Here is a 23,291-nt window from a genome sequence, read left to right on the forward strand (position 1 = left end):
AACTAATTAACATAGGACTGGCAAGACTGATTTGTAACCACAAACTGTCAAAAAAAAACATTTAACCTCTGGTCTGGCTGTCTTGCAAAGCAAACAAAATTATCCTCTGTAGTGAATTAAACTTGAGGCCTATAAAGAAGGAAAATTTAAAAACAAGCCATTTTCTTTAAGTACTCTTCCTAAATATCTCCTACCTACTTGATGAAATAGTTTAGCAACTCAGTTGTAGATACCAGGCCTAACACCAAGTGATCTGATAATCTGACACATACCTGATAAGAATAATACCCAGGATTTTTTGTTGTTGTTGTTGTTGTTGAGACAGTCTCTGTCACTGGGCTGCAGTGCAGTGGTGCCATCTTGGCTCACTGCAACCTCCGCCTCCTGGGTTCAAGTGATTCTCCTGCCTCAGCCTCCCGAGTAGCTAGGACTACAGGCATGCCACCACGCCCAGATAATTTTTGTATTTTTAGTAGAGACGAAGTTTTACCACGTTGGCCAGGATGGTCTCAATCTCTTGCCCTCATGATCCGCCCACCTCGGCCTCCCAGAGTGCTGGGATTACAGGCATGAGCCACCACGCCTGGCCAATTTTTTTAAAATTCAAACTTAGCTCCTCTAGCTGTATTAATCTAAATGCTAGACAGTGCAAGTGTGGCTTTGGAGACTTAGAGCCAGCCAGGTAGAGAACCACCAATGATGATATCCATCACTAGGAGTCTGGTGGCCAGCCTCCAAGATGGTCCTCAATGATCTTTGCATCTTCATATTTCCACCCTGTGTAGTCCCCTCTCTCAGGGGATTAGGGTTGGTCTGTATGATCACCACATGGCTGCAGTGATGGTATGTGACTTCTGAAATTAGGTTATAAAAGATCATGACTCTCATCTTGGGTGTCCACTCTCTGTCTCTGATCTTGCACTCTAGTGGAAGCTGCCATATTGCGAACCTCATGGAAGGCCCACAGGGTGAAAAACTGAAGCATCTAACCAACAGTTAGCAAGAAATTGAGGCCTGCCAACAACAATGTGAGTGACCCTGGGAAGATTTTCCAGTCCCAGTCAAGCACTGAGATAAATGCAACCTCTGCTGACAGCTTAACTGCAACCTGATTAAGATATCCTGGGCCAGAACCCATAGGAATCATTCATACCCAAATTCCTGATCTTCAGGAACTTCGTTAGATAATAAATATTTGTTTTAAGCTGCTAAATTTGGGGCAATGTACTATATAGCAATAAATAATACATGGAGATAATATTTTCTTTCCTTTGGAACCAGAAAATAGCCATTATATTCCCCTACAAGCAGTCACCTCTGGCTAACTACTCTAAAATAGAGTTTCCAGAGATATGAGGATGTGGGTCAGGTTTGGGAGAGGGTATCATTCAAGTTATCCTGCCAACATATAGTCAAAAGGCCTATCAACTGGCATACCAATACAATGCCATCCTGAGCCCAGCTACTAAATATCTTGTCTAGAAAGCTAAAATATTACTATGAATCCTGTATTGAGTTCTCAATCAAGGATAAATCAGGCATGAAAATATATTTAATGAGGTCTAAAATTTATTAATTGTGCAACTCATGGCCAAATATGAAATCAAGTCTTCTGGAACACTATGGTAGATCCAGATTTCTAACTATAACTCATTTTAAGCATCATCTTCATTTTGTCTGCTTTTTAAGTGAACAACACAGTAGATATGAGCCAAGTGCTATAATTTTCAATTCAACAAATGTATATATTTCCCATGGATCCATTTCTTTATTTCTTTTATTATTATTATTATTTTTTTTTTAGATGGAGTCTCACTCTGTCACCCAGGCTGAAGTAGAGTGGCACAATCCCGGCTCATTGCAACCTCTACCTCCCGAGTTCAAGTGATTCTCCTGCCTCAGCCTCCCAAGAAGCTGGGATTATAGGCGCATCCACCCTGCCCAGCTAATTTTTGTATTTTCAGTAGAGACAGGGTTTCACTATGTTGTTCAGGCTGGTCTTGAACTCCTGACCTCATGATCCACCCACTTTGGCCTTCCAAAGTGCTGGGATTACAGGCATGAGCCACCACGTCCAGCCTCTTAATTTCTTTACTAATAGTACATGATGGTTATATTTAGATCAAAATGCTCTTCTCTAAATATCTACCTACCTCTTTCATTTGACCTTACATTTTGAGATGAGGAGAAATCAAGCAGAGAAACAGTGTACGCTATGACTTTAATGTATAGGATCACTCAAGTGAAAAACAACAGAGACTATACTGCCATTCAGCACTTGTAATCAGCCTCCAGAGAACTGTACAGAATGGATAACACCATTAGTTTATTATTTATTTATTTATTTTATTTTATTTTGAGATGGACTCTCACTGTGTTGCCCAGGCTGGAGTGTGGTGGCACAATCTTGGCTCCCTGCAACCTCTGCTTCCTGGATTCAAGCCATTCTCCTGCCTCAGCCTCCCTAGTAGCTGGAATTACAGGCATGTGCCACCATGCCTGGCTAATTTTTGTATTTTTAGTAGAGACGGGGTTTCACCTTGTTGGTCTGGCTGGTCTCAAACTCCTGACCTCAGGTAATCTGCCCACCTCAGCCTCCCAAAGTGCTGGGCTTACAGGCGTGAGTCACTGCGCCCAGCCTCTTTATTTTTAAACTACATTTCAAATTGAATTTTTAGGATATTTTGTGGATACTTCCTATTGCTCAAGTTAGTGCTTATTTACTTATTCAGTGTCAAAATAGTTTTAGAAGGATTTTAAGTAATTCAATGCAATGTATTGATTCAAAAGATTCACCTGGCCAGGTGTGGTGGCTCACGCCTGTAATCCCAGCACTTTGGGAGGCCGAGATGGGTGGATCACCTGAGGTCAGGAATTCAAGACCAGACTGGCCAATATGGCAAAACCCCATCTCTACTAAAAATACAAAAAATTAGCTGGGCGTGGTGGCAGGCACCTGTAATCCCAGTCACTCGGGAAGCCGAGGCAGGAGAATTGCTTGAACCTGGGAGGCAGAGCTTGCAGTGAGCCTGATGGTGCCATTGTACTCGAGCCTAGGTGACAGAGCCAGGCTCAAAACAAAAAACAAACAAACAAAATTTAAATAAACATTATAATGGCCCAAAAACAATTTGTGTCAAAGATAGGCTAGCCATTATTTTGGTTATTTGCTCATTCATTTAACACATATTTGAAGCCCCATTGTATGTACAGAAGTAGAGTAGGCATTGCAGGGAATGTACAGAACAAATGGACAGACTGTTTGTGGGTTATCACCAGCTATTGGAGTCAATCCATGGAAACATAATGCTCATGACAAGCAGTTCCATCTCCTTGTGGTTAGTTTTATATGCTGTGTTTTCTCTGATAATGTCTTTATCCTCGAAGAGTCCTGGCAGAATAATTATGGACGATTCAGTGCAAATCTATACTGTCTTTAAAAAAAACAAAATTGAAAACAATGTTCATGATAAGTCTTAATTGGCTACGTATCCAAAGCCAAAGTTTCTTAATGATGTTAATGATACTTTGGGCAATGAATCAACAATGAAAGACAGGTTAAAGATTCAGCTGAAATTGAAGCACCTAGGATGACCATTTAAAAAAAATTTAAGGCCGGGCGCGGTGGCTCAAGCCTGTAATCCCAGCACTTTGGGAGGCCGAGATGGGCAGATCACGAGGTCAGGAGATCGAGACCATCCTGGCTAACACGTTGAAACCCCGTCTCTACTAAAAAAAAAAAAATACAAAAAACTAGCCAGGCAATGTAGCGGGCACCTGTAGTCCCAGCTACTCAGGAGGCTGAGGCAGGAGAATGGCGTAAACCCGGGAGGCAGAGCTTGCAGTGAGCTGAGATCCAGCCACTGCACTCCAGCCTGGGCGACAGAGCCAGACTCCGTCTCAAAAAAAAAAAAAAAAAAAATTTAAAAGACTACCTTGAATGATGACTTTAAAAAAACTAAGGCAACTGGTGGAAATGATTTAAAAAATAGTTTGATGAATGGAATTTTACAAAAATACTTGAGACAAAACTTGGGGAAAGGATACAATATATAAGAGAAAGGCAATAATGTTACATTGTCCAAGGCAATATTTATTTGCATATTCAATATACTGATGAATAAAATATGAAAAAAAGTCTGGTACTCATGATTTTTTTAAAATTTTAACCCTTATTCAGAATCATGAGGCACTGACAGACTATTCAAATCTGTTTGAGAATCTGTAGATTACCTAATCCAGATGCATTCACTTCATAAATGAGGGAGCTAAAATCTAGAGATATCATATGACCAAGGTCAAATTTTCTAATACATGCAATTGAGTATAAATTATACATTTCCTTGGAGTCTAAATGCTCAGAAACTTTACAAACCAAATGTGACTTTTCTATAAGACAATGTCTTTTTTTGACCTTTGTATCCCCAGTGCTTAGCCTAGTACTTGCCACACAGTAGTTACTCAAATATGTAATGAGTAAACGAATGAATGCTCAGCTAGCCAGAATATTACTCACAGAAATACCTACCCAAACAAATCCAGATGCCCAGCAGTATAATGTACAAGGTTTTGTCTACGAAGACTGCAAATTATATTTGCTCAAACAAGGGAAGTATTTTAAAAAACTAAATCCAATTTTCAACTTTTAGAAATTCTACAAGTAGGAACCAATGGGTATGACAGTGACTAGGCCATTTCTGTAAACACTCAAGATGGGTATTCAAAAGATTACATTTCCTTTACTAAGGTATATAACCCCAATAGGAACATCTTAACCAAAAGCTATTTATTACTTTAGAACTATCAATTACTTTTAAAAATTAATTTTATACATAATGATACATTTCATTTTAAACAGTAATTGCTTCATTTTCAGAGGGGGGAGTGGGGAGCTAAAATTCACCAATCCTTAAACAGAATTTGTTTGTTTTTAATCTCTTAAAACTCTTTAATCTCTGGGTATATTGCTATCCCATTAGTATCAGACAATTACTCTTTGCCTCAGCAATCCTTCACTTGTTAATGAAGTTATTTCTCCAAATTACTATACCTGTCTTTTAGCATATTAAAGAACAGGCAACTGACACATTGCTTTGAATTAATTAGAGTATGTTCCCTTTAGGTGAAATGACAGTCATCAGAGTCTACACTGGGCTTTGAATAGACTTGGAATTTCAGGGTTGATTGTAGCTCTCAATTTTAAGATCTTACACATTTTACATTGGCATGAAAGCATGCTGATAAATCACAAAAAGAGTCTTGTAAAATATACTGATACCTGACTCATATTTACTAATCTACTGAACCGATGACGTTTCCATTTATGGTTTATGCTCAGTTAATTACTTCAGTTTGTCAGGATACACATATTACTAGTGGATTACTTGTTTCTTACATTCTGCTTCTCTGGTAGTACATGGTAAGAAACTGCTGAAAAATACTCCCTGCCAGTTTCAGAGTTTTGTACAGAAATACAAAAACCATGCTACATAAAGAAAACGTACTAAAAACTATACACAGCCTTCAGCTCTTCTCTATACTTCCACAGTAGTTATTTCCTACGTTTATTAAAACATATCAAATTCATCAAATTATTCATCTATTTCATTAAACTCTAAACCATTTGAGAACAAGGACCAGACATTATTTCTCTTCATACCCCAGGACCTAACAGATTGTCTAGCATGGTAAATATCGGTTAACTGAATTACTGAATGAACAAATGACCCAGTCCTTACATACATCTCCATCAGATTGCTTCTTTGCATTTTGACAACAATTTAAAAAACGGTGACTTTCCATATGAATTATTTTATTAAAATCTCTATAAATTAGAGTATTCCACAATTAAAGATAAAGTGTTTTCTATTACCATATTAAGACATAACGTATGATCTCACATTTTTACAACAATGACAAGTCTTCTATTTTTTTTAATATTTAGCCATCCAAATCTGCCACGATAATAGTTGCTAGCCTTACTATAAAACGGCTTTAAAATAGGCTTTGGGGCCTAAAAAGTATATAAAAACTTGACAGAATTCCGAATTTACTTATTTGAGATAACACAATAACATCTACTTTTAGAATCAAACCAAGATTAATGTGAAATTTCAACAGGAAATGAAAAACCAGTCAATACCTAATTTGTAAATAATATAACCTCACATGATATGAAAGTATAAATGTTTCTGAGCCTGAAGAACATAACGAATGTCATGGTAGATATTACCAGTCAGTCATGATTGTCTCTAGGAGTCTAAATGTCAACTAACTATTAAGATAATACATATCTGCAAGAATGCTGGATTCATAATAAAGGACTGACTGGATACTTCGTTGAATTTTGGCTAGTTGTCTTTATGTAGCAAAATATAGAGAGAGATATATATATCTCAGCTGAAATAACGACTAAAAAAATGCAGAAGCAGGCTGGGTGTGGTGGCTCATGCCTGTAATCCTGATACTTTGGGAGGCCAAGGCAGGCAAATCGCTTGAGCTCAGGAGTTCAAGACCAGCCTGGGCAATGTGGCAAAACCCTGTCTCTATAAAGAATGCAAATATTAGACAGGTGTGGTGGTGTGCACCTATAGTCCCAGCTACTCAGAAGGCTGAGGTGGGAGAATTGCTTGAGCCCAGAAAGTTAAGGCTGTAGTGGGCCATGATCATGCCACTATACACTGACCTGGGTGACAGAGCGAGACCTTGTCTCAAAAAAAATTAATTAATTAAATTTAATACAGGAGCTTTTTGATTGGATGTTTCTGAATACTAGCTTTCCTTACGAGATCTCTGAGTCTTGGGAGGCAGAGTAATAAAACAAAATGAGTTCAGACTTTGAAGTTAGACTAACCTTGGTCAAAGTCATGCTCTAATTTAAACTAGCTGAGTGGCTTTGAGCAACTCACTTAACCCTTCTGAGATACAGTTTCTTCATCTGTGGATGTAAAGAAATAAATAGGAAATAATAATTTATGTATTGTAGGGCTTTAATAAAAGAGGTCAATGCCTAGACAAAAGCAAACACACAATAAAAAACAAGAAAACTTTCTACAAACTAGAGCTACTATTATCATTTTACTATCATTGTCATTATTATTATTTTTTTTTTTTTTGAGACGGAGTCTCGCTGTGTCACCCAGGCTGGAGTGCAGGGGTGCGATCTTGGCTCACTGCAAGCTCCACCTCCCGGATTCACACCATTCTCCCGCCTCAGCCTCCTGAGTAGCTGGGACTACAGGCGCCCGCCACCACGTCGGGCTAATTTTTTGTATTTTTGGTAGAGACGGGGTTTCACCATGTTAGCCAGGATGGTCTCGATCTCCTGACCTCATGATCCACCTGCCTCGGCCTCCCAAAGTGCTGGGATTACAGGCTTGAGCCACCGCGCCCGGCCATTGTCATTATTTTTACTTAAAATGGCCAGGCGCGGTGGCTCATGCCTGTAATCCCAGCACTTTGGGAGGCCAAGGCGGGTGGATCACGAGTTTAGTAGATCAAGACCATCCTGGCCAACACAGTGAAACCCCATCTTTATTAAAAATGCAAAAATTAGCTGGGTGTGGTGGTGTGCACCTGTAGTCCCAGCTACTTGGGAGGCGGAGGCAGGAGAATCGCTTGAATCTGGGAGGTGGAGGTTGCAGTGAGCCGAGATCATGCCACTGCACTCCAGTCTGGGGACAGAGTGAGACTCCATCTCAAAAAAAAAAAAGACATGCTCTACTGTCATCCTCTGCCTCCAAACCAACCCAGGCCTCAATTAAATTTCCTTGATCATTCCCAGCATACTGGGAAATCTATTAGTACAAGTTGCTGTTACAGTTGAGCCATATGCTTCTGAAGCCCCAACTTCTAGTAAAGCACAGCAAGAGACAATGACTAGCTGAATGAATGAATGACATTTTGAGGTATAGAATAACTGATTTAAGAAAAAATACTTTCGGCCGGGCGCGGTGGCTCAAGCCTGTAATCCCAGCACTTTGGGAGGCCGAGACGGGCGGATCACGAGGTCAGGAGATCGAGACCATCCTGGCTAACATGGTGAAACCCCGTCTCTACTAAAAATACAAAAAATTAGCCCGACGTGGTGGCGGGCGCCTGTAGTCCCAGCTACTCAGGAGGCTGAGGCGGGAGAATGGTGTGAATCCGGGAGGTGGAGCTTGCAGTGAGCCGAGATCCGGCCACTGCACTCCAGCCCGGGCGACAGAGCGAAACTCCATCTCAAAAAAAAAAAAAAAAGAAAAAAGAAAAAATACTTTCATATCAAATTGCAGCTGCCTATCATTGTTTTATCTTAATCTACCCAAGATGCCCTAATGTCTTCAGTCTGTCCATCTAAGTCCTAATCCTTTTAGCCATGGCTCAATCTATCCCTTCTGCATTAAATATTACCTAATTAACAAACATCTGTATAGTACCAAATAAAGTACACTAAATGTTTCACTACTACACCTGATAGTAGTATCATTTCCATTTTACTGCAGAGGTTCATAAGGTAAACTTGGCCAAGGCAATCTCCACCTCATCCTTACCTTGCCCTGACACTAGGCAAAAAACACCTGCTGCTGTAAAAGGGGAGAAAACCCACTCATGCCAATGATCCTGCACTAATACAAAGCAAAAGTGTATTACCATCTGGGAAGAAGCACGAACACTGAAAAAGTCTAACCCTTGAGACTCACGTGCACAGGGTGTGGCCAAGAATGAGCCCCCCAGGCCCTACTACAAGCATTGAACCAACTTAACACTTTTTTTTTTTTTTTTTTGAGACGGAGTCTTGCTCTGCCGCCCAGGCTGGAGTGCAGTGGCCGGATCTCAGCTCACTGCAAGCTCCGCCTCCCGGGTTCACGCCATTCTCCTGCCTCAGCCTCCCGAGTAGCTGGGACTACAGGCGCCCACCACCACGCCCGGCTAGTTTTTTGTATTTTTTTTAGTAGAGACGGGGTTTCACCGTGTTAGCCAGGATGGTCTCGATCTCCTGACCTCGTGATCCGCCCGTCTCGGCCTCCCAAAGTGCTGGGATTACAGGCTTGAGCCACCGCGCCCGGCCTTAACAGTCACTTCTAGAGAGGCTCAGGAGCACAGAGATCTGTCATATGCAGTGCCAAGCCTGCTGAAAGCTGTGAAGGGAGCAAAATTATTGAGAAAAACTCTCTAAGACTCCAGGCTCTAAACTAAGCACAAGGTAATGATAGCCCACCAGAACAACTGAAGATAACTACAGCAACAACAAAACCAAGCTCAGTTTCACTACTGACTAAATTGACTTAATATCCTACACTAATGACCTAACAGAAGAGGCATGCCCACTTTTGGGCATGAATCTTATTACCTTAGTCCCTGCTGTCCTTTTATATACAATGTCTGGAATCCAATTAAAAAGCACAAGAGACTGTTCCAGTTAAGTAGACAGAAATTACAAGGAATAGCATAGGTATAAAAAAATAATTTGGCTGGGCACAGTGGCTCACGCCTATAATCCCAGCACTTTGGGAAGATGTGGTGTGGTGGGCAGATTGCTTGAGCCCAGGAGTTCTAGACCAGCCTGGCTGGGCAACATGGAAAAACCTCGTTTCTACAAAAAAATACAAAAAACAAGCTGGGTGTGGTAGTGCGCTTCTATAGTCCCAGCTACTTGGGAGGCTGAGGGATCCAGGAAGTTGCAGATGCAGTAGGCCATGATGGTGCCACTGCATTCCAGCCTGGGCAACAGAGTGAGACCTTGTCTCAAAAATAATAATAATTTAATGTTAATAAACATTTTACAATTAATCTCCCCAGAAAACTTACCATTAAAACAACAACAAAAAAAAAAAAAAAAAAAAACAAATGTGCTAAACACACACACACACAAAGACACTGGGGTGGTATTAAAGAGAAACTCAAGGTGACAATTCTAAAATAAAATATGTAGGTTGAAACTATCTGTAAGTATCTGAATAGGAATATCTCTTACAATAAATCAAACTTATAACTCTAAACTCATCATTTACTAGGGCACAATTTAAACAATAGCTGTTACATAAATTTCCATTTTAAAAAATAGTATTTTTTTTTAAAAAAACAGACTTAAGGCAAAATGACAAAGACATTTGGTTAGGAACATTTGGAGCAAAGCTCTAACTGAAAGCAGAGAATATAATTAGAGGCATACTAAAACACAAAATGAAATGCCCAACTGTCAGGTGAAACATGAATTCTATTACCTGCCTAGTATCTTTCCAATACATTTCTTTTTGTCTAAGTTGGCCAGATTCAGTTTCTGTTGCTCACAACCAAAGAACACTAACTGATATAACTAGATACCCCTGGTTCCAAGTTAAATATGGTCTGTTGAAAATGGGGCATCTTTAACTATGAAATTGATTGGTTCAGTTACCATAACAAAAAAGGCTTAAAGTTTAGGCAAAAATTTTAGGAGAATACTGAATTAATATATAAAAGGCCAAAGTCTTCTTTCTAATTATTACCCAGCAATTTCTGTTAGAAGTTGGGGAACAGAATCAGAGTTCAATATATATTTCATAGGCATGAGCTATCAATCCCTTCTTTCCAAAGGCAAATTATGATCTAATTCATCATTTGGTTTCTTATGCATATCACTTTCTGTGTCTCTTTACAGCTTTAAAAATGAGTTGTTATTATCTTGGATGAGTTGATATTCACTTTCTAAATATTCTATTTTTAATTTTTTTTCCAATCTTCATTACATTTTCCCCAAAAGTAACACATACTTGAAACAAATTAAGTACAAAGATTAATAGAGATAAAGTTAATTTTTCTTCTACCCCATTCCTTCAAGTTCCAATTTCCTACAATAACTAACTTTGATAAATTGGTATATATGTCTTCACAGCTTTTTGCACATTCATTGAGTTTCTTTTTATTAAAATGAAATTACATTTTATGCATTACTCAACACCTAAAAATACATCCTGGACATCCCTCCAGAATACAGCATATAACTCAATCCATTCTTTTTGATTGCTATATAATAATCCATTGTATGGACACACCATAATTTTTCCAACAATTCTATTAGTAATGGAAGTACAGCTGTCAGACTGTTTCCAAGTTATTTTCCTTTCCAGTGCAAATAGTGCTATATTTAACATCCTTGCTCATATGTCTTTACGAGCTAGAGGACTGATACCCAAAAGTGGAATTATTGGGTCAAAAGAAATGAAAAATGATACTTAACCTCTTTTAAACCTTGTATTTAGATAGATTTTAATATGCACAAAAACACAGAGAATAGAAAATAATTAGCTCCCATTTATCTATCGTTCATTTTTTACAATTGTCAAATTTCAATGCTCCCTTTTCCCCTTGTCTAAGAAATTTAAACACTACACGTTTTAGTATTTCTATCTCCATGAAAGACTCTAAAAGTTTATCAAAATCCTTTTTGGAGCACTCATTATATAGTAACCACCAGCATTTATATTCTCTTTAATATTATACATAACTTTTTTTTTAAAAGACACTCAATATTCACTTTCTGCTCCCACTAAGCTCTTTGCAATGGAGAAACAGCAGAATCAAAGCATCTAAGATAGTAGAAAAAGAAAGTAGGAAAGATCATCCTAAAAGCATAAAAAGACCTTGAGAAGGAACAATATCAGGCAGGCACACAGGTATATTAAGTGACAGAGGCAACAAAGAGAAAGAAAAGAGAAACATTAAGTAGATTTTTAAAAGCTAGCATTAGCTGGTAGGAAAAGTACTTAAGGGATTGCTGGTGGTCTGAGTGGGAAATTTAAGCAAAGAAATAGCAATTCATGAGGAATAGGGCATGCTATTTGAATGTATTTTTGAACTAGTTGCTTAAAATATATTGCACTGATCAAAAAACTAGATGAATGGCAACTTAGTGCTCTCCTAGCAAAAGATATCTGGAGGGGAAAATATCGCCAATATGTAACATTTTAAAGATAACATTTATGTCTTTTAAAAGATGAGTAACATCCCTACTAAAGAAGAACAACGCAAAATGCATACGTATGTACACATACATGCAAAAGTGACACTAATATGAGCGTGTTCTTGGAGGGGGAAAAAAAAGCCATGTAATGAAATTTTAAATGCATTGTGAATTATTTTGTACAGTGAATATTTTCTAAAATAATCATATCCTAAGTTATTTACTTAAAGTATGGTTTCCTTTTTTAAATAATAAGTTCAGTAATCCACAAAGCATATATTGAGTATTCATTATATGCCAGGCACTGTAAAAACAAAACATCACTCCTGCCTTCTGGAAGCTTACAGTCTAGTAAGTGATTTAGACATAGTTATAACACAATGTGATATGTTTTAATGGTATATTAAATTAAAAAGTCTACAGGTAAACATAGAAAGGACTGATAAACTGTAGCTTAGGAGAGTCAGGAAAAGCTTTATAGGTGACATTTGAGTTGAATCTTGAAGGCTGAAGAATTCAGAAATGAGGGAAGAAAGAATTTCTAAAATGTAAGCAAAGCCTTGGTGATTTATCTGAATACATGTAAACTGGAAATGCTGTTCTAGTGTAGATTTGACAAGAACCATATGTAGTCTAATTAAATGAAGTATTAAAAATTTTATTACCTTATTTTTAAGTGGTTATAGCATTTATGTGAAATTACTGTACATGAGTGCATATATGTGTGTATGCATTAAAATGGTAACTAAAGATGTTAGAGTGAATCTACATATTAGCTTCCCCCTCTTCCTGATACCTCACCTAAAATAAAAGTAAGTACGTTTAAAAACAAAATGAAGATTCATAAAGGCACAAAAAGCTGAATCTTAAATTAGCAGTCGTGAGAAGCTAAGAAGCAACCGGAGTTACATGTCTATGAGTAGGGATAAGGATGCACTAAACACAGAATAATTTGTTGAAAATCTACTTACAAAACAATTAGATCTTGAAATCTCATCTCTTATTCCAAAGATATGTGCAACTATCCCTGCTCCATCCTGTCAGATGTCTTCGGGTCTAGTCTCTCCAGACTGGAGGGCATTTGTGCAGCTCAAGGAGGTTGGTGGTAGGGAAGGTAAAATACTTTTTAATTGGGGGTTGAGTAACTGATTGGGGGGTTGAGTAACTGCGGACTCTTCTTCCTATCCATCTTCCAAAATGCTAGCTGCTAAGATATACATACTTCCCAAAGCAGCAAGCTCAAAAGTGTTTTCTCTGATAAACTGGCCAGCTCAAGGGAAACACCATATGGACATCCAGGGTTCCCCAAGAAACAACCTAACCAGATCATCCCACAGAGGAAACTGTAATATCAGTGTCCCTTCCAGTCAGTGTTATAGTACACAACTCTTAAGGATCACCAGAAATGTAATGAAAGCCTCTACTGTAACAGAGACCAAAGAAAAGAAACAGACAAAGCGATTTAAAGGAAACAAAGACTATAAAGACAGGGAAAAAAAAAACTTTCAGTAATATCTTCAAACAATGCAAGAAAGGCAATTAAGAAATGTCAAAAGAATGCTATGGGGGAAAAATCTAAGAAAAGAGAAAAAGAACTTTTGGACATTAAAAAGTGTAAAAATAGAAATAAAAAACTCAACAGAAAGGTTAAAAGACAGTAAAGAAAAAGTAAAAAAAAATGCAAAAGATGAAAAGATAATTAGAGAACTGTCCAGGATGTACAACATTCAAAAATGGAAGTTACTGAAACAGAGAAAACAGAGGAAAGAAAGTCATTAAAAGAATAATTCAAAAAAATTTTCCAGACTGAAAATTATGACTTTCTAAATTGAAAGTGCCCAAGAAATGTCCAACACAATGTTTGAAAATAGAACCACACAAAGATACTTTATCATAAAATATTGGAATAATGGGAATAACAGAAGATTCAATCAAAGGGAATTAACAAGTTTCATAAAAAAGATAAGTTAGAATAGCATTGGATTACTCAAATGCAACACTAGAAGCTACGACACATTACTGTAAAACTTTGAAGGGGAAATTGTTTTAAATTCTATCATTTTATATCCAACCAAAGTAACACAAGTTCTCAAATACTTACTTCCCCTTACTTTCTCAGGAAGCTATTGGAGTTTATAATCCTCCAAAACAACAGAGTACAAAAAGGAAGCCATGGAATTTAGTACAAGATACAAAACAAAAGCAATGAAATGAATACTCAAGATTATAGTGAAGGAAGATGTCAAGGTGTTTGTTGCAGGTGTAGAGGTCAAACTGGAAGAGGTCAGAAGGCTTCAGAAAAGACTCCAAGAACAAGAAATTGATCTACATATAGATAATTTTAATTGAAAATATATTAAACCTTAAAAATGTACAAATAAAATCATGTCCTGAGACAATATGTTCATGCCACTAAATTCACATTTAATGTAGTTAGTCAAGCCATTTTTTTGCCAAAATTCTAAAAATTGTTAGCAGGGTAAATTATTCATTGGTGAAGCAATGTAGCTATTTTTTTTTTTTTTTTTTTTTTTTTTTGAGACAGAGTCTGTCTCTGTCATCCAGTCTGGAGTACAGTGACGCAATCTTAGCTCACTGCAACCTCCGGCTCCTGGGTTCAAGAGATTCTCCTGCCTCAGCCTCTCGAGTAGCTGAGACTACAGGCACCAGCCACTATGCCTGGCTAATTTTTATATTTTTAGTAGAGATGGAGTTTCACCATGTTGGCCAGGCTGGTCTCGAACTCCTGACCTCAGGTGATCCACCCACCTCGGCCTCCCAAAGTGCTGAGATTACAGGCGCGAGCCACTGCACCCAGTCTTTGCATTATTTTTAAAACATGTTTGCTGGTGAGACTTCAGATATAGTTCACAGAAATCATCCAAGTACCTGGATGCATCAGATACTGAGATATTTATCCAAATTTAACATGCAGTAGTTTCTTCAACATGTGTAGAAAGAATGTTTCATTCCTTTGTACTTCAAAGTTGATAATCATTTGGGAATTGAAATGCAGGACAGCACATAATAGGAACTTAAAAAACACTTGTTGAGATTGCTCTTTCTGTTCCAATCTATAAATAAACAAGAACCAAATGAAGATCAAGTTAACTATGTATTTTATATACATATATATACACACATATAAGTGTACATGCACATACACACATATACTCACAAATATTTCAAACTTCTCCAGTAGCTCTACTTTCGATTTCAATTTTTAAATGCATTTCACAATTTTAACTCAAATGAGTATGTTTCAAAAATACGCTTTCTTGAAGGTACTGGCTGTTGAAAAATATTTAAAATAGTGTTAGCTTATTTTTTATTAAATAAAATAATATAAATATTTGTTAATAGCTGTTGCCATTCAAGGACAGTATGGGAAAAAAAATATTTCCCAAAGATTAATGATTAACCTGTTGAATTTTTTAAAAAGTTTTATCACCAAAAAATTGTTTAAGTATTTCATTTAAATAGCTTTTTTTTTTTTTTTTTTTTTTTTTGAGACGGAGTCTCGCTCTGTCGCCCAGGCTGGAGTGCAGTGGCCGGATCTCAGATCACTGCAAGCTCCGCCTCCCGGATTCATGCCATTCTCCCGCCTCAGCCTCCTGAGTCCCTGGGACTGCAGGCGCCCGCCACCTCGCCCGGCTAGTTTTTCGCATTTTTTTAAAGTAGAGATGGGGTTTCACCGTGTTAGCCAGGATAGTCTCGATCTCCTGACCTCGTGATCCGCCCGTCTCGGCCTCCCAAAGTGCTGGGATTACAGGCTTGAGCCACCGTGCCCAGCCTCATTTAAATAGCTTTGATAAATAAAATGACTAATGAGAACTGGCTCATCTTAAGTAGATAACTAAATATACAAAGTTTAACATCTTAAAAGCTTCCAAATATACAATATGCATCAGAGGTTGCAAATTTGAATGTGCTTGGGTAGAGTGGTGAGTGCCAAGGCAAAATAAAGACCCTGCTCATTCCAGATAATAATTACCATGTAAGCTTAGACTCAGGCCACTAGATCATTTTTTTTCCTCTAAAAGAAACTGAAAAATCGACATTTTTATGTGAATATTTCTGATTTTTAAATCCTGGTTGTGATTTTTTAAAAATTATTGTATTACCTAAATAAAATATGTATGTGTTTCAAACTCAGTTTCTATTAGCTTATAGGGCTTGTGGTATATGTCATCTAAAATTGAAACTTAGATGTACCTCTCCGTTATATAGAATATATTAATATATCAAATATAAATACACTTGTGTAGAATGAACAGATTTGTTTGGGTATGACTTGGGATTCAAATGAATCAATGCATACTTACTGAATACCACTCGGGTCAGGCTTTGTGAAAGGTATTATGCTGGGAAAAGGGGTATAAATGAATATAAATAATTAAGCTTCGAATCTTTCTCTTTCCTTATCTTCTAAACATACACATATAATTTATCATCCAAATCAGAGCACTTTTGGTAGTGAAAGTAGGCATTGTTAATAATTATGATAAGAACAACTGCGACCACCATGTCAGGCAAACAAGGCTGTATAGTCACCCTAACTAAAAGAACTTGGTCTTTTAGAACTACTGTTTCTGTCTCTTCTTCCTCCAGTCTGCATACCCCAGGCTCACCTCCTGCAAGAAAAATCCTACCTTGACAGACTTCTTCCTCAGTTCTATCATGACAAAATCAGAAGGAAAGGGGATAAAATGGAAGACAAGAATTTTCTTATGATGGATACAAGAGTTAGAATTGTTTTCTTAGTATTTTTTTCTTGATTATTTTGTATTTAAGAGGAGGAGAACCAGCAGCAATGTGAGATGGCAGTAGATGAGAGAGGGAAAAAGGAAATGGTAACAAATCTGTGGGAAATAAAATAGAGGTCAAAGAGGGCAATAAGAATCAATGCCCCCTCCCCCAACAAATTTCTTGTTATACTAATTTCTCTGTTAAAGAAATTCAGAGGATAGGCACAAGCAGAGAAGAACTTGTGGTTTTCATCCCACACATATCATTTCTTACTTGCATCTAATGGCAGTCCAGTCAATCCCCACTAAATTCTGATTAAGTTGCCAAATATTAAAATAAAAACAAAGTCCAGGATTAACCAAAATATTATTTGTCTGTGTTTGACTATCACACAATTAAAAACAATACTTTTTTGTAGAAAGTGAATCAGAAATTAAGTGATACAGAAGTCTGATCTTCAACACCCTGGAAGGGCAAAGCCTTAAGACAAACTATGAATTTACCATCCACAGCAAAGACTACACCTGATCCAGCATACTAGGACAAGCATTTTGTGAGCATGTGCCATATCTATAATTACATAAAACATGCACCTTTTCAATCTCATACACACAGAATGATTGGAAAGTTCTCCTTATTCCTTCCTGCAAACTGTTCCCACCTCCCAGAATATAATGAAAATATTCAGACTCAGGGCTGAGTGGAGAGCAAAAGTTCAGAGAAGAGAATATGTTTTTAACATGGAGTATATACACACAAACACTAAATTCATTCAATCATCAAATATTTTGATCTTATCAAGCATTGACAAGAGTAGTGCAATATACGCAGTTCCTATAAATGTCCAAATATAACAATTCTCCGTGGAAAGGCTACCCACAATCCAAACAACTTGGTTAAAATCAAGAATATCCTTTTAGTTGAGCTCTTTGTGTGATTTACATTTATGTAAGCACTTTTAAAATATATAGCCATAAGTTTGAGACGTACCTTAGAGAAGGGATTATGTTAAAACATAACTTGTTATTACCATTGCATTACCATTACAAAAATCAGCACTTCTCAAAAAAAGAAAAAGAAAAAAGAAAGAAACTGAAGTAAAACAAAGTCTGCATTTGGTTTAAGACTATTAAAAGAAAAACGCATTCTTTCCTCCCTCTCCACGCTCCCCAAATCCCTACTCCATTAGATTGTCAACTACCTTGCAGAAACCCTGGAGAGCCCATTTTTCCTTGACCTTTAATCAGTCTCCTCTGAGACACAATCTGCTGCACGGAATTCCATTTACCAAAGTTATTTTCTAGCCCTTCAAGTTACCACTTTCAGTTTCAATTCCTATCACAAACTTTTAAATTTCACTTCTCTCCATTTTGGAGAAATGTAGCCTTTAAGAAATAAAGTAGAATAGTTAAATTCCTGTGCCACCACCTACTAAATCTTTCAGCAAATTACCTTGTTCTGGATATCAGTTTCCTCACCCCTTGGAAAGTCGTTAAGATTATTAAACGGGACAGTACTTACAAAGTTCCTGACAAATACTGCAAAGGATGCAAAAGTAATGGTAGCTATTTAAAAGACAGACAAAGGAAAACTACTCAGTATTTTTGCTTAGGGGAAAAATAAAAAGACTTTGTTGGCATATTTTGTGCTAAAACTTGGAAGTGCCTATATTAGGAACATCCCTTTAGATATTTAAAGGAGGGAGAAACTAGCAGGTTTATGACAAAGACATGGACTACCTCTCTATATTATTGCACTGATGAAGGCATATGAATCTACAAAGGATTATAGGGTTTATTTCAGTCAGTTCCCACGATAGCACCAAGTTCTACTGTCAAAGAACCATTCCAATTCTGCGGTTTCTTATTTCAAATAGAAATTTTTAAAATACATTAAAAAGAGACTTCTTGTTCCTTCTCTGATAATTGATAACAAATGTGTAGGGCTCTGTTTATGAATTAGGGGCATGTTTACCCAATTTTGAGCCAAAAGAAAAAACTGTCCTGACAAGTGTGGAACTAAGAAGTTGGAGGCACATGGCTAGGGAAACTACCACCTAGCAACCAAAGCCGACCTCCAGAAATTCTAACACAGACTAAGAATCAAAGACTACATGTACATTATGATGTTAAAGAAGGACTAAGAATCCAGTGCCGTGCTGCATAACATCAGCGCTCCACTGGCTTTCAGGTCCACTATAATCCTAGGGCTGCTGACCATTACCCATGTGTTCTAACCACATAATGCATTGATGACCTTATGTATTGATTTTCTAACACAACTTATAAATGTTCTAGGCCCAAAGCTCAATATTCTGCCACTGACTGACTTTAACCTCTTTGTACTTTCCCAACCTAAAAAAGGGCTAAAGTGATTTGATCCCTGATTTCTTATCTCATACGTGTAATGGGGGACTAATAACATTAACATCTAACACGCTGTGAGCTCCTTCAAGAAAAGTATTATTTTAAAACAAAATATTGTATACTTTTTCTTTTTTTTTTTTTTGAGATGGAGTCTCGCTCTGTCACCCAGGCTGAAGAGCAGTGGTGCAATCTCAGCTCACTGCAACCTCCGCCTTCTGGGTTCAAGTGATTCTCCTGCCTCAGCCACCTGAGTAGCTGGGACTACAGGCACATGCCACCATGTCCAGCTAATTTTTGTTATTTTTAGTAGGAATAGGGTTTCACCATGTCGGCCAGGAGGGTCTCGATCTCCTGACCTTGTGTTCCGCCCACCTTGGCCTCCCAAAGTGCTGGGATTGCAGGCATGAGCCACTGTGCCCAGTCAATATTGTATACTTTTTCACTAGTAAAACGAATTGCTCCTGTTTTTCACAATGCTGTCCTAAGCAATTTGAGATTTTATCATAGCTTTCAGTCAAAAAAAAAAAAAATACTCAGTTTGGAAATTAAAGAGCAGTTTTTCAAATGCAAATAGCATTTTTTTTTCCAGTTATAAAAGGAATACATGCCAATCCCTCTCAGGTTCAAGCGATTCTCTCTGCCTCAGCCTTCCCAGTAGCTGGGATTACAGGCACCTGCCACCATGCCTGGCTAATTTTTGTAATTTTTAGTAGAGACAGGGTTTCGCCATGGTTTTTTCTTTGTTTTTTGACACATTGTAATTTGCAATTCCAGCTACTCAGGAGGCCGAGGCAGGAGAATTGCTTGAACCTGGGAGGCAATTGCTTGAACCCAGGAGGCAGAGGTTGCAGTGAGCTGAGATCATGCCACTGCACTCCAGCCTGGGCAACAAGGCGAGACAATGTGTCAAAAAACAAACAAACAAAAAACCATGGCGAAACCCCGTCTCTACTAAAAATTACAAAAATTAGCCGGGCGTGGTTGCAGGTGCCTATAATCCCAGCTACTGGGAAGGCTGAGGCAGAGAGAATCGCTTGAACCTAGGAGCGATTGGCATGTATTCCTTTTATAACTGGAAAAAAATAATGCTATTTTCATTTGAAAAACTACTCTTTAACTTCCAAAGTGAGTACAAAGCCTGGCTAATTTTTGCATTTCTCGTAGAGACGGGGTTTCACTATGTTGGCCAGGCTGGTTTCGAACTCCTGGCCTCAAGTGGTCCACCCACCTTGGCTTCCCAAAGTTCTGGGATTACAGGTGTGAGCCACTGCGCCCCTCCTGGTTTCATTTTTTTTTTTTCTTTTTTTAGAAGGGGTATTATTTGTTGAAAGATATGGATATTTAAAATTATGAAAGATACAATCAGACTGCCTCTGGAAAAGCAGAATTATTTTACCTCCCCCCCACCAATAGTGTATGAGAATACCCAGTTCCCTACAATGTACTGGTTACTGCTTAACTCCTTTCATCTTCACCAACCTGATAAGCAAAAATTATCTCACTTTTAAAATTCACTCCCTCAATTCCTAGTAAAATAACCACTGGATGTACTTATAGAACATTGCTATTTCTTTTGTGAAATACCTCTTCTTAATTTTTTGGCTACGTTTTTCTCTATCTTACAGGTTTTCAGATTGACTGTTTGTTATAGATTTGTGACAGCTCTTTACAAAATAAAGAAAATACATCTTCATGTGAATATATGTCATAAATAATAATTGCCAGTGTGTAATTTGTATTTTAATGTTTTTGATGCTGTGTTTTGAATAAAGGGGCTTTAAATCTTAGTCAATCTATTAATCTTTACATTCATGGTGTTTGACTCACACCTAGAAGGACCTTCTTGATTTCAATATATTAAAATGATTCATCTGAAATATCTAAGAGTGTTATGATTTTTAATTAAATACTTAACCCATATTAAATTTATTTTGGCATATAGTATATAGGAGGGAGTCAGATTTATTGGTTTCCTAAATTCCTAGGCAATAGTCCCAATACTATTTATTGAAGAATCCATCCTTTCCTCTCTTACTGAAATTGTATCTTCATCATACGTTAAGTCACATATATTTAGGTCTTTGTGAACCTTTATTCTAAACCATTGATTTATATGTGTATTTCTGCAATAATGCCACGCTATTTTAATTACGTAGCTTTACACTGTTTTCACATAACAAAATAATGTACGATATTAAAGCAGAATGGCACACATCAAAAACATCTTCTATCTTGTATTATTTTCTGATAACAAAGGTACTGAAAAAACTCAAGAATGAGACAGATGATATTATTACTAACCATAAAAAATACAAATATTATTTACAGTTTACTTTGTACTTTCACATTATCTAATATTATGTTCACCTCACTATAAAGTAGTTATTGTTTCCTATTCAATTTTACATAAGGAGTTAAAACTTGTACAAAGACTTGTCTACAATTACATAGCTAATAACTAGCAGAGCTAAAACCTGAACTTCATACCCCATGTACCTTCCATAACCACTCTAAATTAAAAACAGAGCAATGACCCATAAAAACCCAACTTTTTCATTTTTTAATCAAACTACTTTACTGTGTACATGTATATATCTGTATATAAATATAGATATACAATGCATATATGTATAGATATATAATGCATATGTATACACATATACTACATAGGTGCATTATATATCTGCATATGTACATGTATACACATATACTACATATATGTATATATGCATATGTATACACATATACTACATATATGCATTATATATCTACATATACATATATACATACATATGCACTACATATACAGACATCTTTATTTGAATAAGAATAACATTCGAAAATTCAAGCTGACACTCTTGAAGCTTTGATAATTTCACCAACATTCCAAACCCTAACTTTATAACGTAACAACAATGAAACAGAAAAACTAAAAATATAGACCATATTTCCAAATAAACTATTACCTTTGGTTTCCTAAATACAAGTAAAAAGTGAAAACATATAATTTTTTTCCTCTAGAAAAACCAGAAAGATAAATATTTGATTTTCTTTTTTTACAGAAAAAGTCTTGCTATATTGCCCAGGCTTGCCTCAAATTCTTGGGCTCAAGCAATCATCCAGCCTTAGCCTTCTGAGTAGCTGCGACTACAGGAACATACCACCACACCTGGCTTTTATTTTAATGAGTCTCTTTTTCAATAATAACTGATACTACCCAAAAAGAGATCAGTTTTAGATACATCACAAACAGACAAACAGATCCTGCTATCAGACGACTAGGAAGCAAAGTCTATAGCTGTGTGCATTAAAAATCCTGGTCAGGCCAGGCACAGTGGCTCATGCCTGTAATCCCAGCAGTTTGGGAGGCTGTGGCGGGTAAATCACCTGAGGTCAGGAGTTGGAGACCAGCCTGGCCAACATGGTGAAACTCCGTCTCTACGAAAAACACAAAAATTAGCTGGACATGGTGGCAGGTACCTGTAATCCCAGCTACTTGGGAGGCTGAGGCAGGAGAATCACTTGAACCTGGGAGGCAGAGGTTGCAGTGAGCCACACATGCACCATTGCACTCCAGCCTGGGGGACAAGAGTAAAATTCCATTTCAAAAAAAAAAAAAAAAAATCCGGTCAGTCTTAGAATTCACTGGGGAAAAAAAAAATCACCATTGTCACATGTGGAGTATACATGGCAGAGGGTCTACAAATGCCTCCAGGAGATAAAGCGACACCAACTACCACAGGGTCCTGCCATGGAGCTCAACCAGGAAAAAAAAATTTTTCAAAGAATAGTAGAGAAATTTTACCAATACATCCCCCAGACTTAAGCTGCAACATTTGCCAGGAATCCTGTTTCACAATGATACTTATTGAAATGATATAACTACTGACCTCCTATCCTTTATAGGATTATATACATTATATTGTACATAGTTTATAATAAATTATATGAAGTACCAAAACTTCTGTTCATACTACTAAATGAAGGATGATGTGCTAAAAATGTTCAAATGAATCTATTACAGACCCAAGCACAAGATGAGATGTTATAAACAACAAATAGTTATATTAGATACTGTGATATCCAAATTTGGATCAAGTAAGCACTGTGGAGAATTACATTTGTAAAAATTCCTTTCAGTAGTGGAAAGAAATGACTTTGGAGAAAAGGAAAATGATTTTGGAAGAGACAGCATGGCGTGGCTTCTTTGACTAGAGGTCAGAGGACTAGCTTGAAAGGAGCCCGTCCTCAAA

General features: G+C 37.3%; 1 protein-coding gene across 4 annotated transcripts in view; it reads right to left on the bottom strand.

Moving 5' to 3' along the window:
• The window catches only part of LOC117062375 (calmodulin-lysine N-methyltransferase-like), a 224,159-nt gene that overhangs the window by 162,652 nt on the left and 38,216 nt on the right, over window positions 1-23,291 (bottom strand). Inside the window, exons 4-5 of one of the 4 annotated variants that reach the window (XR_004428337.1) lie at window positions 15,102-15,214; window positions 14,982-14,997 (exon numbers count right to left, since the gene is read on the bottom strand). The exons of 2 other annotated variants lie outside the window; for them this stretch is intronic. Coding sequence is in view for 1 of the 2 variants with exons in the window: in XM_033175836.1 (XP_033031727.1) it covers window positions 14,918-14,997 (80 nt within the window). In the remaining variant the exon portion in view is untranslated. Of the gene's footprint in view, window positions 1-14,658; window positions 14,998-15,101; window positions 15,215-23,291 lie in introns of those variants that run through there. One more of the 4 variants, XM_033175836.1, reaches the window with a different exon arrangement.

Source organism: Trachypithecus francoisi, unplaced genomic scaffold (genome assembly GCF_009764315.1).
Source record: "Trachypithecus francoisi isolate TF-2019V2 unplaced genomic scaffold, Tfra_2.0 Lachesis_group17, whole genome shotgun sequence".
NCBI lineage: Eukaryota > Metazoa > Chordata > Mammalia > Primates > Cercopithecidae > Trachypithecus > Trachypithecus francoisi.